Source organism: Poecilia formosa, unplaced genomic scaffold (assembly GCF_000485575.1).
Source record: "Poecilia formosa unplaced genomic scaffold, Poecilia_formosa-5.1.2 Scaffold281, whole genome shotgun sequence".
Classification (NCBI taxonomy): domain Eukaryota; kingdom Metazoa; phylum Chordata; class Actinopteri; order Cyprinodontiformes; family Poeciliidae; genus Poecilia; species Poecilia formosa.
In genome coordinates, this window is record NW_006800220.1 from 778,301 (window position 1) to 805,000 (window position 26,700).

General features: G+C 42.0%; 1 protein-coding gene and 4 long non-coding RNA genes across 11 annotated transcripts in view; 3 read left to right on the forward strand and 2 right to left on the reverse strand.

Moving 5' to 3' along the window:
* The window catches only part of LOC103151431 (potassium voltage-gated channel subfamily C member 1-like), a 69,110-nt gene that overhangs the window by 40,132 nt on the left and 2,278 nt on the right, over positions 1 to 26,700 (reverse strand). For all 7 annotated transcript variants that reach the window (XM_016681433.1, XM_007571487.2, XM_007571484.2 and 4 more), the window contains exon 2: positions 15,370 to 16,071. In XM_016681433.1, the coding sequence (XP_016536919.1) occupies positions 15,370 to 16,071 (702 nt within the window). The remainder of the gene's footprint in view (positions 1 to 15,369; positions 16,072 to 26,700) is intronic.
* On the forward strand, positions 651 to 16,100 carry LOC107838578 (uncharacterized). Its single transcript, XR_001664667.1, has 3 exons — positions 651 to 736; positions 12,244 to 12,246; positions 16,090 to 16,100. It is a non-coding gene; the product is annotated as an uncharacterized LOC107838578 (long non-coding RNA).
* Positions 5,553 to 6,258, forward strand: LOC107838581 (uncharacterized). Its single transcript, XR_001664670.1, has 2 exons — positions 5,553 to 5,934; positions 6,051 to 6,258. It is a non-coding gene; the product is annotated as an uncharacterized LOC107838581 (long non-coding RNA).
* Positions 17,445 to 21,557, forward strand: LOC107838575 (uncharacterized). Its single transcript, XR_001664664.1, has 2 exons — positions 17,445 to 17,849; positions 19,298 to 21,557. It is a non-coding gene; the product is annotated as an uncharacterized LOC107838575 (long non-coding RNA).
* LOC107838574 (uncharacterized) lies at positions 23,940 to 26,664 on the reverse strand. The gene is made up of 2 exons (XR_001664663.1): positions 24,713 to 26,664; positions 23,940 to 24,432 (listed from the first exon to the last, which is right to left on the reverse strand). It is a non-coding gene; the product is annotated as an uncharacterized LOC107838574 (long non-coding RNA).

Sequence of the window (26,700 nt, forward strand, 5' to 3'; positions counted from 1 at the left end):
GTAGAAACAGGCAGGTGGACACAAGGCCTCACATGCATGATCCGTCCCGCTGCTGCTTCAGACCCGAGCTCTGCCTTCTTCTACGCTGGAAGTTAAATAAAATTTAGATTTTAACCTAAATGTGTGAGTTTCTGAAAGATAGTAAGTTGTGTTAAATTTTTATTAAGAGTTGAATAAACACAGTTTTTAGGTTAGCACTTAAAAAACTGAAAGAAGAAAAAGACAGGAGTGGGAATTATTTCCCAGAATGCTTAGCGGCATGTTTCTGTCTCCTGAGATGGAAGTGTGTTACATTGATCTGTTCACACTAAATGTTTCTGAGCTGAATTCATTCAGATGTTTCATAAAATTCATCATCAGATCAGAAATTTGGTTCATGTGATTTGAAACAAGAAGTTAAATTATTCTACAGTAAAAAAAGTCGTTATTTTAATTTGATACTGTGAGTAAAATAACACAGAAATGTGGCTCTTTAACTGGGTGAGGACAGTTTTTTTCTTGCATATTGTGATTTAATTTTGTTTAAATTGCAGCATTAAGTTAAAACTCACAATTCAAGATTAATGAACTTAAAAAAATAATATTTAGACAACTTGTGTCTTGTTGTTAAATCAACTTCATGAACTTTAATTTATGTTTAATACCAAAATAATATTTTTGTTTACTTAAATTGCATTTTCCAGGCAGCAGGTGGGCTTTCATTTTCGCGTTAAACCACCTTCTAATGTTTTACAGTGTAAAAAATAGCATAAATATTTGAATAATTCAGATTTTCCTCCTCTGGTTATGTGATGACATTTTAAGTCTGTTTCATCAAACCCAAAACAATCTAAAGTAGAAATCAGCCCTTTGGACGAACCGTTGATTGTGTTGGTTTGTGGCCCAGTTAGCGGCTCATCGATGACGTCCGTCTGTACGCAGAAATGAGGAGGAATGTCAGAAGAAGTGATTTATCGGCGTCGTGTAGGTGTCAAAGCTCAGCCAAATGCTTTATGGGCAGATAACTTAGCTGTGTTTGGGCCGGTGAGGGAGGCTAAGCTAATGGGGAACGAGTTACGCTTCAAAGGGTCAGAGAGAAGAGGACATTTAGAAATAAAAGAGGATGAAAGTCTATTCAGAAATCCTTATCAGACTGCAGCAGCCGCTTGGTAAGAGGTAACTTTCTAACTTGACTTTGTGATAAGAATTAAAACTAAATGTTTTAATCATCAAACGCTGATTATAGATACATGTGCCAGTTTTTCTGATTATAGCTCACAAACCCCTGCTCCCTGGCGTCATTGGACAAGACTTGCCCCATTTAGGAAATTCAGGCTCCCACCGCCGTAATCGGTTCTGGCACGCTGTGGGCTCTGTCTCTGCTACGCCCCGCGCTCTGGATCGGTTTTAATTCCAGAGCATAAGAGCAAAATGTCCAGGGTTTATCACAAGGTCCAACTAATTGACCGTCTGTACGGAGCTGCGGAGCGCTGACTCAGCACTTAACCGGTAGCCGCTAAATGGGCTGAAGTGAAAGAGGAACATGGCTGGACGTGAAGAGCAGAGCAGCAACGTCCGCACTGCTTTTCCAAAGCCTCTACCTGAAATGGAGACACAAGCAGCGTTCATCGGATGCCTGCGAGACAAATGTCCAGCAGGATTACTTATTTAGATAACCTGAAACCCAGTTTAGGTATTATTCATTTACATTTCTGTAAAACCAACAGATTGTTTAGTGTCTGGCTTCAGTTCATGCCCTCAAGTAAAAACCAACAAATGGAGAGACTTTAAACTACAATAAATTAGTAGAATCAAACCAGGATGTCAAGAGGCATAAAGACTGCTCCGTTATATTCATGAGACACGGAACAAAGAGAACAGAGCTGTGTTCAGGTTGTGAACTGATTCACCACTACAAGTCAAAGAGTCGGCCATTTTGTTGTGGTGCTTGAAAACGCTCACTAAGTTTGCCGTAAATAAAGTAAAATAAAGTAAAGAAACGTGCAAAGCATTGGTTAAAACAAAATATAATGCGCTGCAGCCTCCGAGTTAACCAAGTGTGCTAATGCTAGCGCTAACATCTGTGTCTAATTACTTTAATTTTCACTCAAATTGAAAACTCAAATTTATTCAGATTGTGTGAGGTTTTCTCTGGTGTAGAGCGAATCTCTTTATGTGCAATGAGAGTTTAATAACCCTTTACGCGTGACGTCACTCCATCCAGAACTCCGCCCACTACGCCATGATGGACCAAGACAACCAATGTACCTTACCAAGCTCCGCCCAGAAACGCCCCCTAAAATCCCACGTGGCTGCATGGCTCACAAACAAAGCCTGCGGAGCTTAGTTTCTATGTAAACATGGCGTCTTTCACTTCGATTGACTCTCTGCAGAGTATTTCTGAGTCGATTAGTGTAGCATTTCTGCTGGATTTTCACAAAATATCAGCCACGACAATGGACAGGGGAACCAACAAGTTCATGTCATCTTTTTTGGACGACATCAAGGTGTTTGAGCCACTGGATGCCTCCAACATTGTGCGCGTCGCAGCTAAATGCTACCGGTGGATGAGGAAAACAGCAGATCCTCACACCCTCAGCATAAATATAGCTGTGGACAAGATCACTGATGCCTGTTGTTCTTGCAAGGCTGGGTAAGTCGGCATTCATGGTTTTGAGGGTCACTTTTGAAACCAGTGATTTCTGTTGTTGGCAAATGTTTGAGTGTGCCTAGGCCTGATACTCGGTACTCGGTGCTAGCGTGGCTAACACGATCACAGTTTAGTAAAAAGCCTTTTCAGGTAGAATAAAATCTTTAATGTATGTCAGATACGGTACACATTGCATATTGATCTGTTCAGCTAACGTAAGACTGTGTAACAGACAGGCTTCAAGGTGTAGAAGTTGTATCGGTACTGCCATTATGCTGTACTTAGCTAAAAGGTTTTCATAATGGATGTGTTAATTATTGACTTTCTTTTTTTTCATTCACTAAACACAAAGAAAGCAAAGCAATAATACTTACACCAGCACACATTCCTTTGTTCTTATTGATCTTACAACGGTTGAGCTGCAAATGCGGTCGTGCTCAAGCTTTGATCCAAGCAAGGCATCCCGTTTCAGATTTTGGAAATCTGTGAATTTTAGTTCCACAAATACGATCACAGGATGCCTGACATCGCCTGAACAGATTCCCCACTGACAGTGGAGAACCATTCGAGTCCTGACGCAAAAACTTTCTGCCGGTCTGCTAGTCCACAATGTACATTAGCATGTGTTTACTACTGTAGCTTGTGTTTGTGAGATGGTCACGCACGTGGTAGCTGCGCTGTGACGTGAAATGGGCATTAGCCAATGAAACGCGGCCCCTGTGGCTCCTTTAAAACTAGTTTGACATCTGTAACCTGATGTCGCTTCTTTTTATTTGATTTCATTTTAGAAATGGTCATAGGATGCTGCGCTGTCGGCCGCATAACCAAACAAGGATAAAAACCCAACTTTTTATTTTATTTCATAACTTTTAATGAGGAAAAATGCGGCAGCGATGACAGCAGCTGTTAATCACAACGACTGTCAGCTTTGGTGTCATCGCGGATTTGTAGCGAAGGCTTTTAACTAGGTAAGAAAATTAACTTATAAGTAAGTTTGATTAGAAAGATATCATTGCATTGTGGAGAAGGTGCGGCTAACTATTGGTAACCATGGAGACAGTGCCGCACCTTCATGTAGCCTAGCATGTATGGAGAAAAAGTGGTTAGCATCTCGTCTTTTGGACGTCTTTAAGTTTTCTCCGGTGTAAAGGGAAACGCTGCTTATGACGTAGTGATATAAATCATGTGGTGTGAATTCAGGTAAAGTCGTAAATTTGATAAACGCGTCAGGAGGGAGGAGGTATGGGTCGGTTTCTAAGCTAGCTGTTTCCAGCTTTTGTAAATCCCGCCGTCTATGAGCCCCGACTAGGTGAGTTACGTTCAGAGACAAATTATCTGAACTCGAACAAGTAGAAGCCATGAATAAACTGGCAAAAATAACTTGGGAAAACAGTTTCAGTCGCTCTGTTCAGTACTGTCGTCCCTCACTTCCGGCGTCCATCATGGCGCCTCCAATGATTTAGTGACGTAGCTGCAAATAGGCTGTTCTGAATAAAACACATCCATGGTGAAATCATGATGGTTCGTTATCAGATCCAATACTGATTGGATCTGGGCCAATCAGTATTAAAAACATTCTGCAGATTGTACCAAAACATCTCTTAAGGCCTTTGAACATTTTCAAAATCAGGTAAATAGAGAAAATGAAGAATCAAATCAACACAAAAAGTGTTTCAAAGCCTTGATCTGCCATCACACGAAATCCTTCGCTTATCTAAACAAATCGAACTCTGACTGCATTCTGTAAAACTGCATCTCTGGTTTCTCTCCCCTCAAGGCAGTTCTTGCTTATTCAACACAAAATTTGATGTCCGTCCTTGTTATGAGACATCGAGCCTCTGTCCAGTTAAGTATGGCCAACAGAGAGTGCTCAGATTACAAAGCAGCAAACAGCGGGACAGCGACTTCCCAGGATGCCAACACAACATGAGACGGCCCGCGGAACAAAACTTTGTCAGGGAAAAATGAAACAGAATGAGGTATATTTACCAACAGCGGACACAGGAATGCCAAGTTGACAAAGCGCCACACCCCCGCTGCTCCAGGAAAACTCTTTATCTTAATCAACTCTGAGCATCAAGGAATACTGTTTCTATTTTTTTGGGAAGGCAGGTTTGGCATTGGGCAAGTGCCTTCTGTAGACGCATGATACAAGCACCAAGTCTCATCCTCTCAGCAGTAATGGAGGAACAGATTTGCCACCGTAGAATGAAATTAAAGCCTCCTTTTCCTTTCATTGCTATTTTCAGAGTCGGCCCACAGGGAGAGGAGCCGAATGGAAGAGGGAAATGGGCCTTTCGGCAGGGTCACGTTCGAATGGAAACAATGCGGATGCACCGCTAAAAGACGAATTTCAACGCTGCCCATTTAAAGGGACGCGTCTCTTCTCCTGGATTAATTAAAAATGTGGCAGACCTGTTCTGGATTCTGATGGTTCTGGCTGCATTTTGTCAATTTTAAACCAAAATAGTCCAGTAATGGTAGAACAGCTAAGTTAAAGTAAAAATCCATCCAAAGTTAAAAACAAATCAAGTGTCAGAAGCCATTTTTCACAGAAGAGCAGAGATTTTTAAATATGTTAAATTTAAGATGACTAAACCCATTCCAGAGGACAGATAATGAGGCACAAATTTCATAAGTCCAAACAGGAAAAGACTGAAGCAAACAACTGATTACATTTACTTGGGCGACAACTTTAGGCAAAGGTCATGTAACTATTGGCATCGCTGCTGACAACAAGCTTTTAATCTGAAAGCTTTACACCCTGTTTCCCATTTTGAAGAGTGACAGCATGATATTCAGACTCCAAGGGAAACAAAATGCCACAGATTACTCCAGACATTCAAGTAAAATAAGAAAATAAATGTTTATAAAATAGAAATTTTGCTTTAAAGTGTCATTATTTAGCGAATGACACTTCATAAAAGTCGTAAACATTCATGAAGACTCCTTCATGTTCATGCTGACAGTGTTGTCAGTCTTTTCACACCCCTTCAATTAAACTGTTACCAAAAAGATTATTTATGTCTTTTTTTCCACCAAGATTCTTGTTTTAATTAAAAACATAATTTATTTTGGGCGTTTTTAGTCATTTTTATCAGTGATGGAGGAAAAATCTTTAACATTTCTGTGACTTCACGTTTTCGTTACCAGATTTCTGGTTCTGGGAGGCGTCGTGATCCGGTTGGTGTGACTCTACCTGGAGACGACCTGAGCCGGCAGCTCGCCGTTGTGTTTATGACGAAACGCTGAATACAGTGGAAAAAGAGCGGCGAACGATCGGGCCGCCGACCTTCAGGGAGAAGGTGGGTTCTGGATGCTGCTCCACCAGAAACGAGGCACACGGTGTCCGGTTCTGGACGGGCCAAACGGGTCGCTGTCTGTGGAACATGCTGAGCTACAGATGATGCTTCGTCAGCAGATTTTTGCTGTGCCCTTCTGGAAGTGACCAAAACGGAGCCGAACCTGCAGCATAAACGGGCAGCAACAGGACGGCCGGGTCCGGAAAGGTGTGAGCAAACGCTTTCATTCATTTCCTCAGATCATTTTACTACCTGTACAATTAAAACCCACATAGTAAAGGTCCCAAAATGCCAGTTCCTGACATTAAAGTACACAGCAGCCAAAGATATCCGTTTTATCTTGTTTTATTTTTATTAAAAATATAAAAAACCGAAATCCTAAAGTAGGAATTTCAGAAAAATAGATACAAAGCAAAGACGTAAGTAGGAAAAAAATGATTAAATTTAAGTTTTTATCAGCCTGACCTGGTTGAGATGAGAACTGATTGATTTTCAGATTCGACTAAACTCAACTGGTGACAGTAAACACAGAAATCAGATTTTCTTTCAACCAGTGAACGCACCAAAACACAGTTTGAAAGCTTTTACCTCTGGAAGAGGAAGACGAAAAGTGAGTTTAAAATGCAATCAGAGGAAACACAAAAGGTGTATGAAGCTAATTAAAGGGAAACTATTTCCAACCTCACAGACCTTCGACTGCAAAGCACTGAACAGAAATATTAACATCAAATTTCTCCTGTTTTTTTATGAAAACCGTTGGATTTATATCCAGAGATAATCTGATGTTTGCTAAAGCTGCTAATGGAAAAGATCATTTAAAATGTGAACTTCTGGTTCAGTTTGACTTTCTGTTGAAGTTGTTATGTTATGCATGTCTGTTCCTAAAACAACAAATTAATGACAGACAAAACATAAAGAAAAATCCCAACCGGCTAAAATTTCAGCAGATTATTGGTCTCCAGATTATTTCTGCTGAAAAACAATGTGGTCAGATTTTGCATAAGGGGACAATTTTCATAAATTTTTAAAAATATATTAATTTTCCTGTGTTCTTGCATGTTTTGATATATATTTATTTTTCAATTATCCAGAGGCAGCAGCATCCTAAGCAGAGGCAATACCAGCTTATTAATGAACTAAAAACACAATATTTATTGAAATTAACAAAGATTTTTATAGAAGATTGTTGTGTGAATCTATGAAAACTATAAAAACGACCACACACAGTTTCCTAGAATGCTTTGTTTTTCTACTTCCTGTCAGGATGCTTCTGTATTCTCACCAAGAAGAACAGGGTGAAGCTGTAAAGCTAATTTTAATGAACGGGTTCACCGAAGGGCCTTTTGAGTAAAAGCCACCGCATGCATCTTCTTTCAAAAGCCTCGCATCAGTGAATGTTTCCCCCTGAAACACTTTCTCTAAATGCCCATCTCCTCCTGCCACAAATAGGCATCCGGCCGCACACAGACGTTCCTGCTCCAGGTGAAAATACCTTCCTGTACTTGATGTTAACCTCCCAGTTTACATGAATAGGTTGGCAAAAGTTAAATCCCCTTTTAATACCTTTTTACAGCTTTGCACAAAAACTAAAAAGTGAGCAGGATCAGTGTTGCTGCCAGATTCTGATTCTCCCAAACTTTGGGAAATATTCACCCCATAAAATTAGTAGATAGTTTGGCAAAAAATGCTGTTTTTTGTGTTTTTCTTGAAAAAAAAAAGGAACAAAAATAGAAACACTAAGAAGTTATGTAAAAAAAAAGGACAAAATGAACTGTAAAGGGTTAAAAAACCATCTTTAGAAACCAAACGAAATGGAGTCAATTTTGTAATTGCAGTTTTCCAGTAAATAAGAAACGCAATTAAAATCACATGAATATGTTTTTTAATGCGTTAAGTTACTTAAAAACACGCTGCGCCACCGTCCTCCTACCACTTCCTGTCGTCGTCTTCGTCTTTTCAGTAGTAACATCCTGTTGTTGATCACATGACCAGTGGTGTGGAAAAAAAAGTTTCCATTGCAGTTTTGCAAAATACAATAACTTCAATACAGCCGAAAAACCATTTCACAAAAACTTAGGCTTTAAATTTATGTCCATAACAGGCCTTTCACGATAAATTGTTCCAGAAGTGATAAACGATAATATTGTTGTTTTGAGACCATTTTTAAGTAATATAACGGTAATGGCAAAATAACAAATCAATAACACATTTAAAAGATCAATAAACTTTAAATCTAGTGAATATTTTAACACTGGAACTGGAAGACATTTTAAATATCCAAAATAAATAAACAAAACAACAAATAAAATGAATTTTGAAGTCTTTGTAAACAAAATTGTCCTTCAAAATAAGAGCTGGTTGAGACCAAAACACCAAACTGGAGACTTTTATCATCCAGTTTTTGGTAGAAAGAGAGAAAAAAAGAGATAAATGATAAATCATGCTAATGGAAATTATTGAGTTTGTTTTAATTTATCATGTGATCAATTGATTTATTGATTATCGTGACAGGCCTATTGTAACTCCAGTTTTCCAGTTGTGTGGTCAATAGAAACACAAAGTAATTCAACAGCGAGCAAAGTAACAGTGGTTCAGAAAGACTAAATAATGTCTGTAAATGAAGGTCAAGATCTACATGGATTCACTGTGAGGTCCAAACCAACCAGCCGGGTCTCAATGAGAACCCGACGCAGCCGAGTCGCCTCCATTAAACAGCTGCTTTACTTCCTACAAGTCCAGAATGAGCCGCTCATATTGGGAGGCAAAAAGAGCAGATAGTCAATGAAACATCAATCGATTAGCAGGCGGAGGGGGAAGATTGGATGGCTCAAGCCTCCACCGATAATTGAAGATGCCAAGAGAAGAGAAGGACCCCACCCCCACCGCACCGCGCCTCTCCTCCTGTCTGTACCCCGCTCAGGCTCCTGCTTAAGTCCTTTTTCTCCCCTTCTCCATTTCCCGTTTCGTGCCCCCTCCGCCTCTTTTCCCTCTTCCTCCAGCTCCCTCTCTCTCTTTCTCTCTCTCTCTCTCTCGTCTACTGCAGCAGAAACGCCAGCACAGACACCAGCTTGTGTGTATATATGCTTCTACATGTGTGCACTACTACGGTGAATTTTGCGCGTGAGCCTCACGCCATCATGAGCGGTGAAGGTGAAATTAGGAAGGAGGGAGTAAAACGGAGAAAAGAAGCTAAACCCAAGCGTGGATCGCTCCGATCAGAACATTGATTACTGCTGCATTACATCACAGCCATGCAAACAACCCCCCCAAATCCCCACATAGAAATCATTTGCGTAAAGCCGCCCCACCAGCGCCACCCCCATCTTTCTTTATGTTTGCTCTCAGCTCCTTCTTCCTCTCATCTGCCTTTGGTGCATTTCCACATCGGGATTTCATTTTTTTTCCCGTTTTTTTCTGTCTGAATCACCTTGGGTTTTTTTTCCTTTACATTCAGTTTCCATCGTAGAGCGAATAAAAAAGGTTGCACCTCTTCACATAGCGTGACGGAGGAGCAGGGAGGACGAAGCCTGATTGGGGTCACTTCGCTGTGTGACATACATGGAAGGACGCAGAGAAACGGGGCTAAATTCACCCAGAAACAGAACCAGTTCAGTCCAAATCAGTTCCACCTACTACCTGCTCTGCACTCCCCATAAACCCACAGCGCTGCCACAACGCCACGTCCCTCTGCCACAACGCCCCGTCCCCCTGCCACAACGCCTCGTCCCGCTGCCACAACGCCGCGTCCCGCTGCCACAACGCCGCGTCCCGCTGCCACGGCGCCTCGTCCCGCTGCCACAACGCCTCGTCCCGCTGTCACAATCCACTGTAGACACTGGAGTAAAAACGCACCAATCCGACTTTTCTTGACTGAAACTGATTTCTGGTTCTTGAGGTTTTTTTAGTTTTTTATTCCAAGGACACGTTCATCCGAATTTAACTAAAATGAGTGCCATGCATAGTTCCAAAATAGTTGGAATGTTCTGGTTTTTATGCATTTAATAAATGAGGAAACTTTCTTTCAGTATTTGACCTGCTGATNTGATTTATTGATTATCGTGACAGGCCTATTGTAACTCCAGTTTTCCAGTTGTGTGGTCAATAGAAACACAAAGTAATTCAACAGCGAGCAAAGTAACAGTGGTTCAGAAAGACTAAATAATGTCTGTAAATGAAGGTCAAGATCTACATGGATTCACTGTGAGGTCCAAACCAACCAGCCGGGTCTCAATGAGAACCCGACGCAGCCGAGTCGCCTCCATTAAACAGCTGCTTTACTTCCTACAAGTCCAGAATGAGCCGCTCATATTGGGAGGCAAAAAGAGCAGATAGTCAATGAAACATCAATCGATTAGCAGGCGGAGGGGGAAGATTGGATGGCTCAAGCCTCCACCGATAATCGAAGATGCCAAGAGAAGAGAAGGACCCCACCCCCACCGCACCGCGCCTCTCCTCCTGTCTGTACCCCGCTCAGGCTCCTGCTTAAGTCCTTTTTCTCCCCTTCTCCATTTCCCGTTTCGTGCCCCCTCCGCCTCTTTTTCCCTCTTCCTCCAGCTCCCTCTCTCTCTTTCTCTCTCTCTCTCTCTCGTCTACTGCAGCAGAAACGCCAGCACAGACACCAGCTTGTGTGTATATATGCTTCTACATGTGTGCACTACTACGGTGAATTTTGCGCGTGAGCCTCACGCCATCATGAGCGGTGAAGGTGAAATTAGGAAGGAGGGAGTAAAACGGAGAAAAGAAGCTAAACCCAAGCGTGGATCGCTCCGATCAGAACATTGATTACTGCTGCATTACATCACAGCCATGCAAACAACCCCCCCAAACCCCCACATAGAAATCATTTGCGTAAAGCCGCCCCACCAGCGCCACCCCCATCTTTCTTTATGTTTGCTCTCAGCTCCTTCTTCCTCTCATCTGCCTTTGGTGCATTTCCACATCGGGATTTCATTTTTTTTCCCGTTTTTTTCTGTCTGAATCACCTTGGGTTTTTTTTCCTTTACATTCAGTTTCCATCGTAGAGCAAATAAAAAAGGTTGCACCTCTTCACATAGCGTGACGGAGGAGCAGGGAGGACGAAGCCTGATTGGGGTCACTTCGCTGTGTGACATACATGGAAGGACGCAGAGAAACGGGGCTAAATTCACCCAGAAACAGAACCAGTTCAGTCCAAATCAGTTCCACCTACTACCTGCTCTGCACTCCCCATAAACCCACAGCGCTGCCACAACGCCACGTCCCTCTGCCACAACGCCCCGTCCCCCTGCCACAACGCCTCGTCCCGCTGCCACAACGCCGCGTCCCGCTGCCACAACGCCGCGTCCCGCTGCCACGGCGCCTCGTCCCGCTGCCACAACGCCTCGTCCCGCTGTCACAATCCACTGTAGACACTGGAGTAAAAACGCACCAATCCGACTTTTCTTGACTGAAACTGATTTCTGGTTCTTGAGATTTTTTTAGTTTTTTTATTCCAAGGACACGTTCATCCGAATTTAACTAAAATGAGTGCCATGCATAGCGCCAAAATAGTTGGAATGTTCTGGTTTTTATGCATTTAATAAATGAGGAAACTTTCTTTCAGTATTTGACCTGCTGATTGTTGATAAAAACAAAAAACAACTAACTGAAAATTGGCAGATTCCTGTCTTTGAATGACTAATATCATCATAGATGATGATATTAGATCATATGTGACAAACTGAAGGCCCGTGGGCCATATCCGGCCCGCCACAACTCTTTATGTGGCCCTCTGGATCCTACACTAAACACTAACTGTGATTAAATATCATGTTATATATCAAATCAATGCAGTTTTTATCTGTTTACTGCCAAATTACATCAATCAGTCCCTCCAGTTTCTTGCAAATTATCGTGGAAATTCACACAAAATCAACAAATCCCCACACTTTGTTGTGCTAATACATATTTGGGAGTTTATTGCAGATTTTTCTCAAAAATTTTCAAAAACTTTCTTACTTGTACTAACCGGCTGCCTCAGCTTTAACTGATGTCAGGTTATAGTCCATGATCGATACAGCGAGGAATAAAAAGTCACATTTACCATCATAAATAAGAGCAAATATCGCAAATATTTCCAAATATGTCACACAAAATATCACAAAATCCTGGAAGGACTGAAAAGATTAATATTATTATTTAACTTTAAGAATTAATTGATATTTTAACAGCTTGTGATCAGGTTTTATCAATACATTCTGGCACAACCGGCCCTTTAAGAGCTTTGGACCAAAACGAAAATGAGTTTGACACCGCTGACCTCGACGATGTCAGACTGGACCTGGACTCAGACAGGAAGTGGTTCTGTTTTACCGCCGATGGGACTGAGTTCTCACCACTTCTTTACGATGATAAAAAAAATAAAGTTACGAAAAGTAGTAATAACACAAGAATAAAGTTGCAGTATTACAACCTTATTCTCGTAATTTAAGACTTTGTTCTCATAATTAAATTTTTTTATCATAAAAGTCCTGGTGTGGGGTTGCTGGACGTGGTGAGGATTCAATCCCATCGGGTCAAACAGAACCACTTCCCGAGTCCAGGTCCCGTCTGACGGATTGGGCCGTCCAACCCAGACGATAACAGCTCAATACTTTCCATCATTTTGGCTGAGAACTGAAGTCATGTCTGTGTCTGAAAACGTGTAAATGGTCGGAGCCGCCAAGCGCAGATCCTTCTGCTAACTGGGATTACAGATCAGGCATGAGGGCCGTTACTGGTTTCCAGTTAAACCAAGGTTTTAAAAGGCTGACCTTTCAAAACATTTCCTTTGAATATGATGCAAGCTAACCAACAACTATCAGCTGTGATTAAACTGTTACTTAATAAAGTCTTAAGTCTGTTAAACAAAATAACATTTAAACGTTACAGAAAGCATCGCTACAGCTGCATTACTCAATATTTTAGTATTTTGACAACAGTAGAAGTATTTCCTGCTTTTCTGTTTCAAGTTAAAGTGAATAGATCATGTGATGCACGTTTGTTTTAAACTAATACAGAGACAATAATGTTTTTCCTGATGGTGCAGTTATGCTGAATTAGGAGTTTCCTTATTTTCACCTCATTTTAAATCAATAAATGCAGAAACCCGGCTGGTTCTGCTGCACTGTCTTTACAGATTAGACTGAAGTAAAAGGAAAAAAATTGAATGCAACAAGAGGGTGACTCTAAATATAAAAACAGAAAGCAGCAGCTCTGATCAAACAGCTGGATTTGTCTGCAACACAAAGCTCTCAGAATAAAAGAACCGGTACAGATCAAAACCAGTCAGGGAGACTTGTTACTTCTCCACCTGTATGTCTTAAAAGAAGAGCATTTAGGAGGGATTTCATTAGCAGTTTCCCTGAAAGCAGGAAATATTTTCACAGTAAGCTAGACATAATGGACAGAAGACCAGAGAAAAACAGAGAAAACCAGAAAAAAAACTTGAAAAATCAGAGAAAACCTTGCAGCACTCAGGAGAAAAGGTTAAAGCAGAAACCCAGCAGGGCATATTAAGGATAAAAGTAAAGGAATCCATGAACGTTTTTACCAACGATGCTAAAATAACTTCATGAATGTTTTGAAGGATGATGCATTACACTCATATTTACAGCTCTGGAAAAAGATCAGAAAATGATTGCAAAGTCATCAGTTTCTCTGATTTTCCTGTTTATAATTATATGTTTGACTAAAATGAATAATGTTCTTTTACTCTATGAACTAGTGACAACGAGTCTCTGAAATTCCAAGCAAAACTTGAGTATTTATCTGCAGGAAATGAGAAATGGTCAAAATGATGAAAAGCTACAGAGCTTTCAGAAATAATGCAAAGAAAATAAGTTCATATTCATTTAGAAACATCAACACTAATGTTTTAACTCAGAAATCAATATTTGGTGGAAAAACCTCGAGGTTTTCAGTGGGCTTCACTGCAGTGAGCTTTTCATTTTTTCCAACGTTGTAAATGCATCAAACTGCTCAACAAAGGGGCTGGAACTAATCCACCAACTATTCCACCTAAAAATATTTCTGTTTATTTTCAACCACATTAGCAGTTATATCAATCACCGATGTCAAATATCCCAAAGATGGACGAAGACCGGCTTCAGAAACATAAAAACTGACACACCAAAAGCCAAATGTATCATTTATTTATGGTTTTTAAAGGTGCCAAGCATTGAAAACTGGACTTTAATCAACCAACGTATTTTTCCAATTTAGCCTGAACAACAAAAACCAACTAAACCGACGTCTCTGTGCGTGCAGACGTCTTTTTATCCACACAGGATTCAGGAGGCGTCCTGATGTACAAACACATTTCAAAAACCAACAGGAAGATGTCATCTGGTACTTTCTGGCTTTATCTTTACATTAATAGACAGCTATAGGTCAACTACATCCCCATTCACATTTAGGAATCACAACCACCTGCAAATGATTAAATACTCATCATCCTGTCTGAAGCCGTCAGCAGCCAAAACACCAAATATATCTGAATATGCATTAATACACACGGTGGAAACCATCTTATGGTCTTCCCCACTTCAGCCAATCGGCAACAAGGAAAATGAAAACCGCTTTGCGTGTTCAGCACCAAAGTATTTCAACTTCCAAAGCTGAATTTTCTTGAATATTTCTGACACGCTCTACGAAAAACATGCGAATAACTGAATTGGCTAAAAGTGAACGGCGATGAGGTGAAGGTCCATGTCAGGGTTGTTGCTGTTTTCACATTTTAGTCACATTTAAACTTCAGTCCATACATATAAATATTTTTTATTTGCACGTTTAGACATCTTTATGTTAATGTTTTAGTTTTGAACCCCATTGAAGTCAACAGATGTCTTTATGCTGACATTGTCTTTTCAGGCACCTTTCACTTTTAACTTCATTTCTACATAATTATATTTATTCAGATATAATTTCAGCTGTTCAATCTACATATTATTGTAGTTATTTAAATATTTCATTCCGCTACGTTTCAAATACTTTCACTGCTTCCCTTTCAGCCACTTTTAGACATTAATTAACGTCATAAAAATCTTTGTGTTCTTTTTCAAACCGCATTTCTTCACTAAATACATATTTATAAGTTCGGCTTTGAGTCATACAAAACGTCTTTGGACGTCCTTCTGCGGTTTACTTGTTCGTAGGCGAATTGCTGGGAGGGAGACACTATAAGGCTGACAAACCATTTTCCATTTTTTCCTCAAGTTATCAGCATTAATTATTAAACATCAGTAAGTCAATACAGGCAACCGCCACTTAATCCTGCCAGAGATTACATGCAAGCAGTTAGTGACCTGTAGTTAATATCGACGGCTTGTTTTCGCACTAATTAGGCTTAATGGAAGATTTTTAAACAAAGTTTTCACGCGAATTCTTGAAAACATGCAACAACCGTCCAGAGGAGCAAGTCGGGAGACCGGAGGAACTCACCCGGGCGTATTTGGAGGAGTACGGGTCCTCGAACAGAGCCCATATTCTGGGCTGCCAGGTCTTCCACCAGCCCGCTCTCCGCGCGTCCTCCTGCAGACACAGTCTCCTCAGGTCCCCGTCCGCGCCGCCCAGAGCCGGGTCGTCGTCCGGCGCCTCCGGCTCCGGGGTCTCGAAGCTGTCCAGCGCCTCCTCCGCGTCCCGGTGCTGCCGGTAGTTCATCCAGCAGCACGCCTCCACGTCCGTCTCGTCGATGCCCCAGAAGGCCAGCTCCTCCTCGAACAGCGGACCGCACACATCGTTGGGACAGTGCAACTTCCCGGTGCGGTAGTAGTTGAGGATGAAGGAGAAGACCGACGGGTGGCGGTCGAAGAAGAACTCGTCCAATTTGGGGTCGTAGTCGAAGTTGCTGAAGGCGTCCGGCTCGGTGAGCCACGACAGGCGGGTCCCGGGCAGCGTCTTCAGGGTGCTCCGGTACGTCTCATGCCGCACCCCCCCGCAGTTTATCACGATTTTCTCGCTTTCCGACGGACAAGTCATGTCTGCGCTGTAACATGCTTTGTTGGACGACTTGTTCCCACCCTTGCGCCCTTTGAAAGAGGATACACACACCGAACTGAGCATAGAGCACCAGGGGGGGGAGGAGGGAGAGGATGCGAGAAACCGAAGGGAGGAGGAGGAGGAGGAGGGAGGAGTCTGAGGAGTCTGCGGGGAGAGAAAAAGGGCAGAAAAAATGTTTTTTAGCGACAAAAGGGGGAGAAATATATAGATCTGGATTATCAACATTATTGGAATTACACAGTAACACCAGCAGGTTTCACATGAATTCACATGATGATGAGCTGGAGGAAGCAAAGGATGGGGCTTGGAGGGGAGGAGGGGGGAGGAGGAGGTGCAGAGGGGCGCAAAGTAGTTTGCAGCACCGAGCATCGTGGAAAAGGGAGAAACCAGGAAAACAGGTGGCGTGAGTCAGAATCCGCATGGCTGCTTGTTGACACCACAGAGATGATGAGATCTGATTCCCTCCAACTGTCAGGACAGTCCTCCACATTCAGCATCTCAATTCTGACCGCAGCTAAAGCGGGAGGCAGTGTTCCTACTGGGCCACCGTAGACAAGAGCTTCAATATTTAAAAAAAAATCCAGAGAAAAAGAGGAGAACTGGGGATCTGTTTCCCACCTTCCTCCAGAATACCTCTGTGACGTGTTGGTGCAGAGCTGTGTGTGTGCTGAACATGTGTGCGTGTGTGTGTGTGTGTGTGTGTGTGTGTGTGAGAGAGAGAGAGAGTGTGTGTGTTAATTGCCTCCCAAGAGTGTGGTGTCCGTACTAATGTTAGATCTCCTCAATCAGCCTGTGCTGCTCTACACAAACTGCTGCAGCCCCCTCCGACCGCACCGAGATCCAGGCGATGCACAATTATTCCACTTTTCCCATGCACTGCACTGCACTGAGCCGTGTGTGTGTGTGAGTGTGTGTGTGTGTGAGAGAGAGAGAGAGAGAGGGGGGGGGAGAGGCTTAAAGAGGAAGAGAGGAAGGTGAGAAAAGAAAAAAAGGAGAGAGGATGAGGCTGAAAATCAGATTGTTGATGGGAAAGAGCTGGGAGAAAAGAGAAAGTGAATGCAGCAGATTGAGAGAGGGCAGCTCGTGTAACGCTGCCTCTTGTGTAGTAATGGAGGAGAAAAAGAGGAAGGGTGAGGAGGAAGAGGAGGAGGAAGAGCATTAAAAGGAGAGTGCACTATAAAAGTGAATGAATTCTGCTGCAGTAAAAAGCAGGAGTTATTTTCTCTCCCCCTCTCTTTCCCTTAGTCTCTCCCTCCCCCCGTCTCTCCCCCTCTCTCTCCCTCTCTCTCCCCATCTTTCTCCCCTCCTCTCCCTCCCCCTCTCTCTCCCTCTCTCCCCCTCTGAGGGTCAGGTTGTTTGCCTGTGGGCTGCCTCCCAATCCAGAGAGGCTTCAGAAAAGACACGCGTTCCCAGCAGGAAGAAAAGAAAAGCCCCCTGTGTTTATGTTGTTAACCTTTTTTTCCTATTCAGAGAAATGCACCACTCTCCTCCTCCTCTCCTGTGAGCCCTCCCTTCCTCCATCCCTCCCTCCCTCCCTTTCCCTCACTTTCTCTTCCTCTCTCACCCTCATATTTCGCATAAAGGAATCACATTTCACTGAAGAGGAATCAAGACTTCACCTCTTCCTTCTTCTTCAACAGTCCCGTTCCTCTCTCTCTCTCTCTCTCTCTCTCTCTCTCTCCCTCTCTCCCTCTCCCTCCCTCTGCTGCCATCTTTTCTCCTCCCATCTCTGCATCACACTTGGATTCACTCCGTTTCCTTCTCTCTGCTTCCCAAACTTATTTTACTTTGCTCTCACACTTATTCTCTTCTTGCACTTATTTACTTTTTGTTTTGCATCTGAAGAAACAGATTTTTTTAATGTCTGAAGATTTTTCCTTTTCTCCTAAACCAGAGGAAAGATTCAGTTTGTCAACCCAAAGGTAAGAACGACTGAAAGCGAGCGTTCTGCATGAGTCGACAATAAAAAAAGAGAAGTTATTCCTCAGAGGAAAAAATGAGAAAAGTTGAACAAGTCCGTTTCTCTCTTGCTTTGCACTGCAAAGTTTGAGTTGCGCTGCATTTTTATGCAAAGCTCCTGTAGTTTGCATGCAGACACATTGAAACAGAGCCAGCTTCATCATCACACATTAAAACGCAAACATCTCTGGGTCAAACTGTGCTGAAGCTCCCGGTCCAGCGGGGTTTTGCTGTGCTGCCGGGCCGGATCCCGGTCCAGCACCACGGACAGCTCCACGCTGCCACGCTCAACTTTTTCTGCTGCAGCTTCTGGAAGAAGTTTCATCATTTTAGTAACTTTTCTTGGAGAAAACAACTTCCGTTTCAGTTAAACTTTGCAGCCCTGCACTCCAGCTCGCACTTTACAGCTGCAGATGCGGCTTTATTGGGCGAACTGCTGAATATTTGATGCACGGTCAGCCACAAGTCTGTAACTGCGGTTCTGTCTCTGTTTGTTCCTTCATGGTGAGGCAAGTGGAGCTCATTGATTTCTGTCAGAATTCATCCTGGATGTAAGTTTTTGTTGACTTTAAAAGGACAGAATTACTTTTATTTACATGGGATGTGGCTGATTTTAAGGAGGAACAAAAAAAACCCCCAAAAAAGTCCAGAGGATTAAAAACGAGAGAGAAGGAAGATTCTCACAGGAACATTTGAGGTTGGGACAATCCCCCCCTCCACCTTCTCCACCCTACAGCACCAACACTTTCTCTCTCCTGCAGCATTTCCTGCCTTGGCCACCGTGTCCTGCGCCACTACACACACACACACACACACACACACACACACACAGCGAGCAGGAGGAGGAGTGCACACATGCTCACCTGGCTACAAAGAAACGACACGCATGTGTGTAAAAAAAAGACTATTTGAGTAGAGGGGATCATTTCTGCAGCACGGTGCGCCGCGCAGACGCTAATATATATTAGCAGAAACACTGCAGCAAGAAGAAGAGGAGGGAGGGAGATTATGGGATGCATTGACTGTGAGGTAGCAGCAGTAGCAGCAGTATCCGGGGGGAAGGAGGGAGGAATTTGGAGGAGTGCTGACTATGCGGAACAGAAGCAGCAGTTGGCAGAAAAAGTGCAAAACCTTCAGCAATCACAGAGGAGCGGCGGGGTGGAGGGAGAGCAGATAACAGATAGCTGGAGCAGAGGAAGGGGAACGTGGGGGAAATGCAGAACAGAACCTGGTAGACGGAGCTGCTGCTGAGCTGGATGTTGGAGAAAACAGCGATGTGTGTGTGTGAAGTGTGTGTTTCTGCAGACATTTCTCCCTCCACACGCCACTGTACCTCATCAAAGGATGTAACCACAAGGCGTCACGCTGTTCCGTCCTTATCACCTCCCCCCCTCCCTCCTCTCCTCTCTAGCGCTCATCCCCCAGTGTCGAGGAGACCCCCGCAGGAGAAACCAGAGCACTGCAGCCGGAGCCAGAGCACTGCGGTCACCTCCCCTTCCAGTGCGGTGTCACACCACGGCGCGTGCCGCCCCACCTCACCCACCCTCTGCACCTCACCGTGTAAATCTGAGCCGGGCAGGACGCGCGCGCGTGTGTGTGTGCGTGTGTGTGTGTGTGTGTGTGTGTGTTATGGGCTGGTGATGGCAGGAACACACTAAATAAAGAAGGATGGTGTGAATATGTGGAAGAAAGGCAACTAAAATGAACCAAAAATACAGATAGCTAGAGGTCAAATCACTTAGGGAAGCATTGCAGAATATTCCTGTCAGAATCTTTAACTGTGGGAACAAGCTGAAAGATTTGCTGCTCTCCCCTCAGGTCATGTTTTCATATTTAGCCACTTGAATTTCAAGATGACGGCCATTTTTAAAGCCATTTTTAAACCGATTATTGCCATGAAATGTTTCCCATTTTCACGTCTTGGATGAACTTTATGTCACATCACGTCTTTTCTACTTTGGTCGTCGTATTCCTGCAATTTAAAATGATTAAATGTAGCAAAATATGAATCTGAGGACTTTGCTGTTTGTGAGTCTCACACCAGACCTGAACTGGAGGGAAACATGACTGGGAGACAGTTAATGGTTAGCATTAGCTTTCACTATTTTGTGCTTAACAGTTTAGTGTTAGCTTCTGCTAATATTTTCTGTGCTTAGCGATTTAGCATTAGCTTCTGCTAACATTAGTATGCATTTAGCACTTTAGCAGTAGCTTCTGCTAATATTTTATATTTAGCGATTTAGCATTAGCTTCTGCTAATATTGTATGTGCTTAGCACTTTAGCATTAGCTTCTGCTAATATTTCAGTTTGGTTTAGTGGTTTAGCATTAGCTTATGCTAATACTTTATATGTTTAGCAATTTAACATTAGGTTCTGATAATATTTCTGTGTGGTTTAGTGGTTTAGCATTAGCTTCTGCTAGCATTTCTGTGTCTTTGGCAGTTTAACATTAGCTTCTGCTAAAATTTTCATGCATTTAGCGATTTAGCATCAGCTTCTGCTAATATTTTTAATTTTTAGGTTTAACATTAGCTTCTGTTAAAATTACTATGCTTTTAGCAGCTTAGCATTAGGTTCTGCTAATATTTCTGTGTGTTTAGTGGTTTAGCATGAGCATAGCTAAGATTCTTACTTATTGAACTAGTGAAGCTACATTTTTGTTGGCTATGCCCGCCACTAGCAATACTAATGCTACTTATAAACTCTTCATTATAACCATGGTGGCCATTTTGAAAATTGTCCACCAGAAACCTGAGACTTCTTTAAATCTTTAAATCTTCTTTGACAGCCAGGGCCGCCATCTTGAATTTTTTGTGGCTAACATTTAAAAAAAAGAAGAAAAGTGAGAACATCTGGGCCACATTAGGTTCTTAGATCCACCTGTGAAAGATTTTGCTGAGACATTAAATCATTTGCTGCAGTACAGGAGGAAGTGTCTCATTTTCCCGCGGCTGCTTCTCTACTTGGCAACATCACGGTGAGCTCTGCAGGGCTGACCAATCCACACAGGCTGCAGCCGCCGCCCCCCTCTGGGGTCTTCAGTGCTGTGCATGTCGGTCGCTCACCCCTTCCCAACTGCTGCTGCTCCCTTTTTTTCTATCAAAAACCAAACTCAAGCACTCCTGCTTTGCTTCCTGCAGCTGCGTGGGGATTATTAATACATAAAGCTCTTATCAGGAACGGACCGGCAGCAGTGGAGTCTGCAGCAGGAGCTGCCGGTCTCAGATCTTTCCTGCCCTACATGAGGAAGTTTTTCCCTAACAGATGCAAAGTCAGGTTGAGATGTCGGAATAAAAAGTGAGAAGTGGTAGAAGAAGGTGTTTTGGTGAAGGAAAGGTCAGGTTAATCCCTGAAAGCGGCGCTGAAATAAGGGGGACAAGATACTGTGTCATGTCGAGAAGGAGCTCTATTTTTAGACCCCGGGTAAATCTGAGCTGAAATCCCTCGGTGTTCAACTTCAAAACCAGCTTCTTGGAGAATTTGTGCTCAGAGCGGATAGCTTTAAGCCTCCCCTTCACCTCCCAGCTCCTCTCAGTCATTTAAACCTGCCTGCTCCTAATTAATGACTCTATCCTGCCGGTGTGATTAGGCCTGTTATGATCCGGCAGCGCAGCGATGCGGCGCGCCGGCCCAGACAGAGGAACGGCACACGGGATGGAGTATTACTACGCTCAGTCCTGACCTGTGACCTGGAAGACAATTAGATACTAAAGAGAGAAGTTGGCGATTAGATGAGGTGAGACGGAGGAGGGAGAGTCTGGATATCTGGATCCAGTTGGAAGGGTAGATGTAATTAATATTTTATTTGCTTAATTCAATGCAGTTTAGTTTCATGTATGTTTACTCAAGACACAAATACAGCTCTGGAAAAAATTAACTCAACTTAAAATGATCGGCTTATCTTTTACTTTTTCATTTGAGTAAAATGATAATTCTTTTATTCTATGGACTACTGACAACATGTGTCTGAAAAGCAAAGCAAAAACTCAAACTAAGGGAAAAGACGCAAAGAAAACAAGTTAATATTCATTTAGAAACAACAACACTAATGTTTTAACTCAGGAAGAGCTCAGAATCAGTACTTGGTGGAATAACAGGAGGTTTTCCATTCGGTTCAGTCTCTGTATTTTTTACAGCTGCATCTATGATGGAGTCAGGTCCAGTTTATTGTGCCACTTTGAACCGAGTTCCTCCTGAACATCTGAGATAAACTACTCTGAGTTTAAATTGATGCCCTTTTCCTCTTTTTTTATTTACTTCTGGATGGATTTTTGTAGCTGTAACACCTATCCTCCACCACCAGGAGGCAGCAGCGTTTTCATTCAAATGAAAGTGAGGATTTTGAGCATGGCTAAAGTAGGTTATGATTCTGCCACAACAGTTGAAACTCATTTTTTATTAACTTTATCAGTTTGCATTTGAATTAACAGAACAGATGTGGATTAATTTAGGAAATGTAGTTTTGGTTTGAGGACAGAAGCTCTAGTTATCCTTTCCACACAACAACTTTTTATAAATCTTTGAAAAGCCTCTTTATAAAGCTTTATCACTGAAAGCTGTTTGCATGCGCAGAACATCTGTTTCGCCAAAACAGATTAAATCCAGGTTAACCAGATTTGTAGCTGCTGGCATGTGAACTTTATTTCATAAACCTTTTAACCGTCTGAACTGCTGCAGATATTAACACAGAATCTCCTGGTTAATATCCGTCACTGTGTTAGAGACGTTCTGATGACCCAGGGTTGCTCCTAAGTCTGTTTCCTGCACAACCTTTTCTTGGAAAAGTTTAAGTTCTGTTTCTGAATGAGGCCGTGGTCATCTCTGCTCCCTGTTAGTTCCTCTTTTCTCCTATCCTTTCACCTCCAGCACAACATCAGTGACCTTTAATTACAGTTACACATTTTACACCATCAATGTCAAAATCACATTTATAACCTTTTTAGTTCCTTTGATTCAGCATTCATTTATAATATTATAACCACAACTTATTCGTTACTCTTATAATAATCATAGTCTGAGTTATTACAGATGGTCTTCTGAAAAGAAACCAAGAATAAACTATTATTCTAATTATTTGATACCAAAGTTACAGTTACTTCTTTTACTTGTAAGTGTAAATATTCGTTCAAGCAAACCAATATTAACGTAAGTTACTCAAAATGTTCAGATTTTATTCTTTGAAACTTTTATGCTTTGAAATAAGGAAGAGTTTTAATTATTTTCATGAACCTGCAATATTGGAAACTTACTTCCACTTTTCTCAGGAAGCCTGCCGTCTCATGACTGTGATTTCTTATGATTAGATAGAAAAAGGAAGTAGAATTAAAGCAAAGTTTGCAGGAGATAAAAACAACAAACACAAGCAGATTGATTTCATTGGCGTTTGAGTGATTAACTTTAAAGGTAACTTCATGTATCGTTACTGTTAAACTGAAATCTCCAGCATGGGGAAGTGGGATGATCTCGGGTTTTCCCAACAGGTGCAAAAGTTATAAAAATACTTTCATTACCTGGAAAGGTTGAGCTGCAGGTTGAATCATTTTGACCCGATTCATTAGTTTGTTTTTTAAAATAATTCTGTTGAACCACAACTCAAAAGTGATGCCTGGTTTTCATTGACTAGTAAATTTTTATTTCTTATCGCCTTTGTTACCTTTTTGGTCATTAACAGAGGAACAAATTATTTTGTCCACTTGTAATGGTGGTGATGTAAAAAGGGAAAGTATTGCATTATAAATCATGTGACTGATTTTAAATGATTTTTGCTGTTTTACGTTCTCTGACTGAAACACTTGAAATTTCTTTCAGCGTTTAGTGTTTCACACAGGAAGATAATTGGTGTTGCACTGCCTCCGACCTCTGTTTCCTGTTTCTGTATCAGCTGCAGACTCCACAGTCTGAAACTCTTTCCAGTTTATGATTAAACTTTTATTCTGTCCAGATTTATTTCCAGTTTATTTTAGCACAAGTAGTTTGAGTTTACGTAGGGGTTAGAGGTCATGGTTAGCATTAAAAACAATTCGTGAAATACTGTTTGCTGAGACGTTTTTGAGAGAGAAGTTGCTATAAAACAGCAAAAGTTTGCTGCAGTTCTGGTCCCTTGTTGGATTAGCGATAAGCTTTCGCCTCTGAGATTGAAGTTAATGGTTTCAGACCCAAGAGAGTTATTTACTGAGGGTAAGATATTAACTTTTTAAAGCCTTTTAGCAAAATCTCCCTTCATAAGACCTTTAATATGTCTTTAAAGGAGCAGACGAGGGGCGGCTGTGGTGTGGCGGTACAGCAGCCGGCCCACAAATAAAGGCTTTTAGTTGTCAGCTCAGCCCACCGGGATTCGAGTCGCGACCTTTTGACCTTTGCTTTTCTCTCTCTGCCCTCTTCCTGTCTGATCTGCTGCAAAGAAAGGCCAGCAGATCTGATAATAACTTCAGTAGGTTACTGAAGTTATTATCAGTAATAATTCCTTTATCTGTAGGAAACACAGTTTGTAGGAAAAAGTGAGTAAATCCTCAGAGTGAGAAAGTTTATCCGTCAGGTTGGATTTGCTAAAATCATTAGCAAATGATTTTAGCAAAAATCATTTGCTAAAATCATAGCAAATGATTTTATAAATCATTTGCTATGATTTATAAAAAAAATAAATCATAGCAAAATCTAGACTTATTTCAAGTGACTGAGGTCAAACTGTTGTGTTCACAGCCAAACAGACTTTAAAAAGAAACTGGAAGAAGTTAAAAGGAAATAAACGATATAAAAAAAATCTAAGAAGTGGCAACAATTTATCCATTAGTTAATATGAACGAACCTCTTCGTTCATATTAAAACTGCAGTTTTCAGCAGTTTCCAGCGACCCAAACGGAGGAAGTTTAAGGCGTCAATCTGTGGGTTAAAGTTTGGGATTGTGTGTTTGTGGCTCCTGGTGACTCGGATCAGGTCTGGATGAAATAACAGCAACAAACTCAACAAGTCTTTGTTCTGAAGGTCAGAAAAGTGATGAAGAGCCAACTGACGCTTTTATGAATAAATATAATAAACAATGCAGGTTTTATCGGTTTTTCATGCTATAATTTCATTACAGAATGAAACTAAAATTAACAGCAGCAGTTTTTAGATCTGGTTTTCTTGGCATAAGCTTGTAAACTGCATGTTTAACATAATTTTCCTGGAATATCAATGTGCCAAAAAGACAATGATGATTTTTTTATTTTTTTAACCCTATAAAAGAAACAAATTTCGCTTGTGTTTAAAAACATCAAGAAGTTCAAATGATGCCTGGACGTCTCTGCCCGGTTCTCTAACGGAATGAAAAGAGGGAGCAGCAAAAGCAAATGAGACGGATTAGCAGCGCTTGCTAACACTGTGATGAAGAAACTCAGATTACATGAGTTAGATCAACATTTAATCTGGTTGAACTGGATTGAATAGATGTGCTTTATAACTTGCATCGCTCTGAGGATTTTCTAATCAAACGTCTGTTTACTTTAACTGAGGAAACTTGATAACTTCACAGAATCTCACTTTAATAACCTGGATAAATAATTTCTGAGCGCTGAGAAGCTAAGAGGAGGAAAAGGGGAGCAAAGTGGACATTAGAGGAGCTGGATTTTCTCCAGCAGGTAATCAGGACAGATGCAGTGAAGTTTCCAGCTCTGAAGGCCACAGCTGACAGAGGAAGCATGAGAGGCAGGGAGAGATGAAGGGTCCGAGGAAAACAGAGCCGTAACTCAATCACAGCTGCCAAAATAGATTCAAACAGCAGCGCCCTCCTTTTACGAGCCCCTCTGACTTACTCCACCAGAATCCCACAAGGAGAGGGGAATCTTTATTCCCTCTTCTTTACAAAAAAATCTAAAAGGGGTGTTTCTGGGTTACCCTGGGCCTAAAAATAGCAGCAGCAAGTCGATTCATAATGCAGGACTGAGAGCGGGGCTGGGGAAGGTGGCAGAGGGAGAGCAAATGGAGGAACAGAGGAGGAGAGGAGCGCCGGAGCCAGCTGCTACAAAACCACGGGCTCTGTGTGTGAAATGCAGAGGAATGCAGATGGAGGAAACTGTCAGCGAACGCCGGGAAGAGGCCGTGGAGAGAGGAGGGAGAAAAAGTCTAGACGCTCAGCATCCCGCCTCCATCTCTTCTAGACTTCCTGGATGAGATCTCAGAGACACCATGTCCTTCCTGTTCAGCCTCTGCATCTCCTCCTCCATATCAGACCTCCATTTCAGGCCTCAACACACACACACACACACACACACACACACACACACACACAGAGAGAGAAAACTGACATGCAAAGAGAAGAACAGATGCATTCCTGCTAAAAGCACAAAGCAACACACACTCTCTCTCTCACACACACACAGAGAAACGGGGGAACTCGTGCAGGCAGAATGATGCAGGAGGGAGTGCATGCATGCACCCAGAGTCATGAAACTGCTCCGATCTGCTGGAGGAAACACCCAACATTTAAACCCCCAGCCTCGTTTTAGTCAGTCAGCATCAACCTGCTTATGATTTTTTATTCTATTTATTTTGTCTGCAGTTTCAGATTGTAGTTCTGTTTCCCTTTAAGTGCTTTGAGTCAGATATTGATCAGAACACGATCACACTTTTTCTTTTTTTTACCGGTATTGCAGACTTGTTGAATGCTGCTAAACGGATGCAGTTATTTTTTATTATTTTTATTTTCCAAATGGGAGAATATTCCTTTGACTGAAGCCACCAGTATATAAAATAAAGAAAAACACACACCAATCAGAATAACACACACACACACACACACACACACACACACACACACACACACACACACACACACA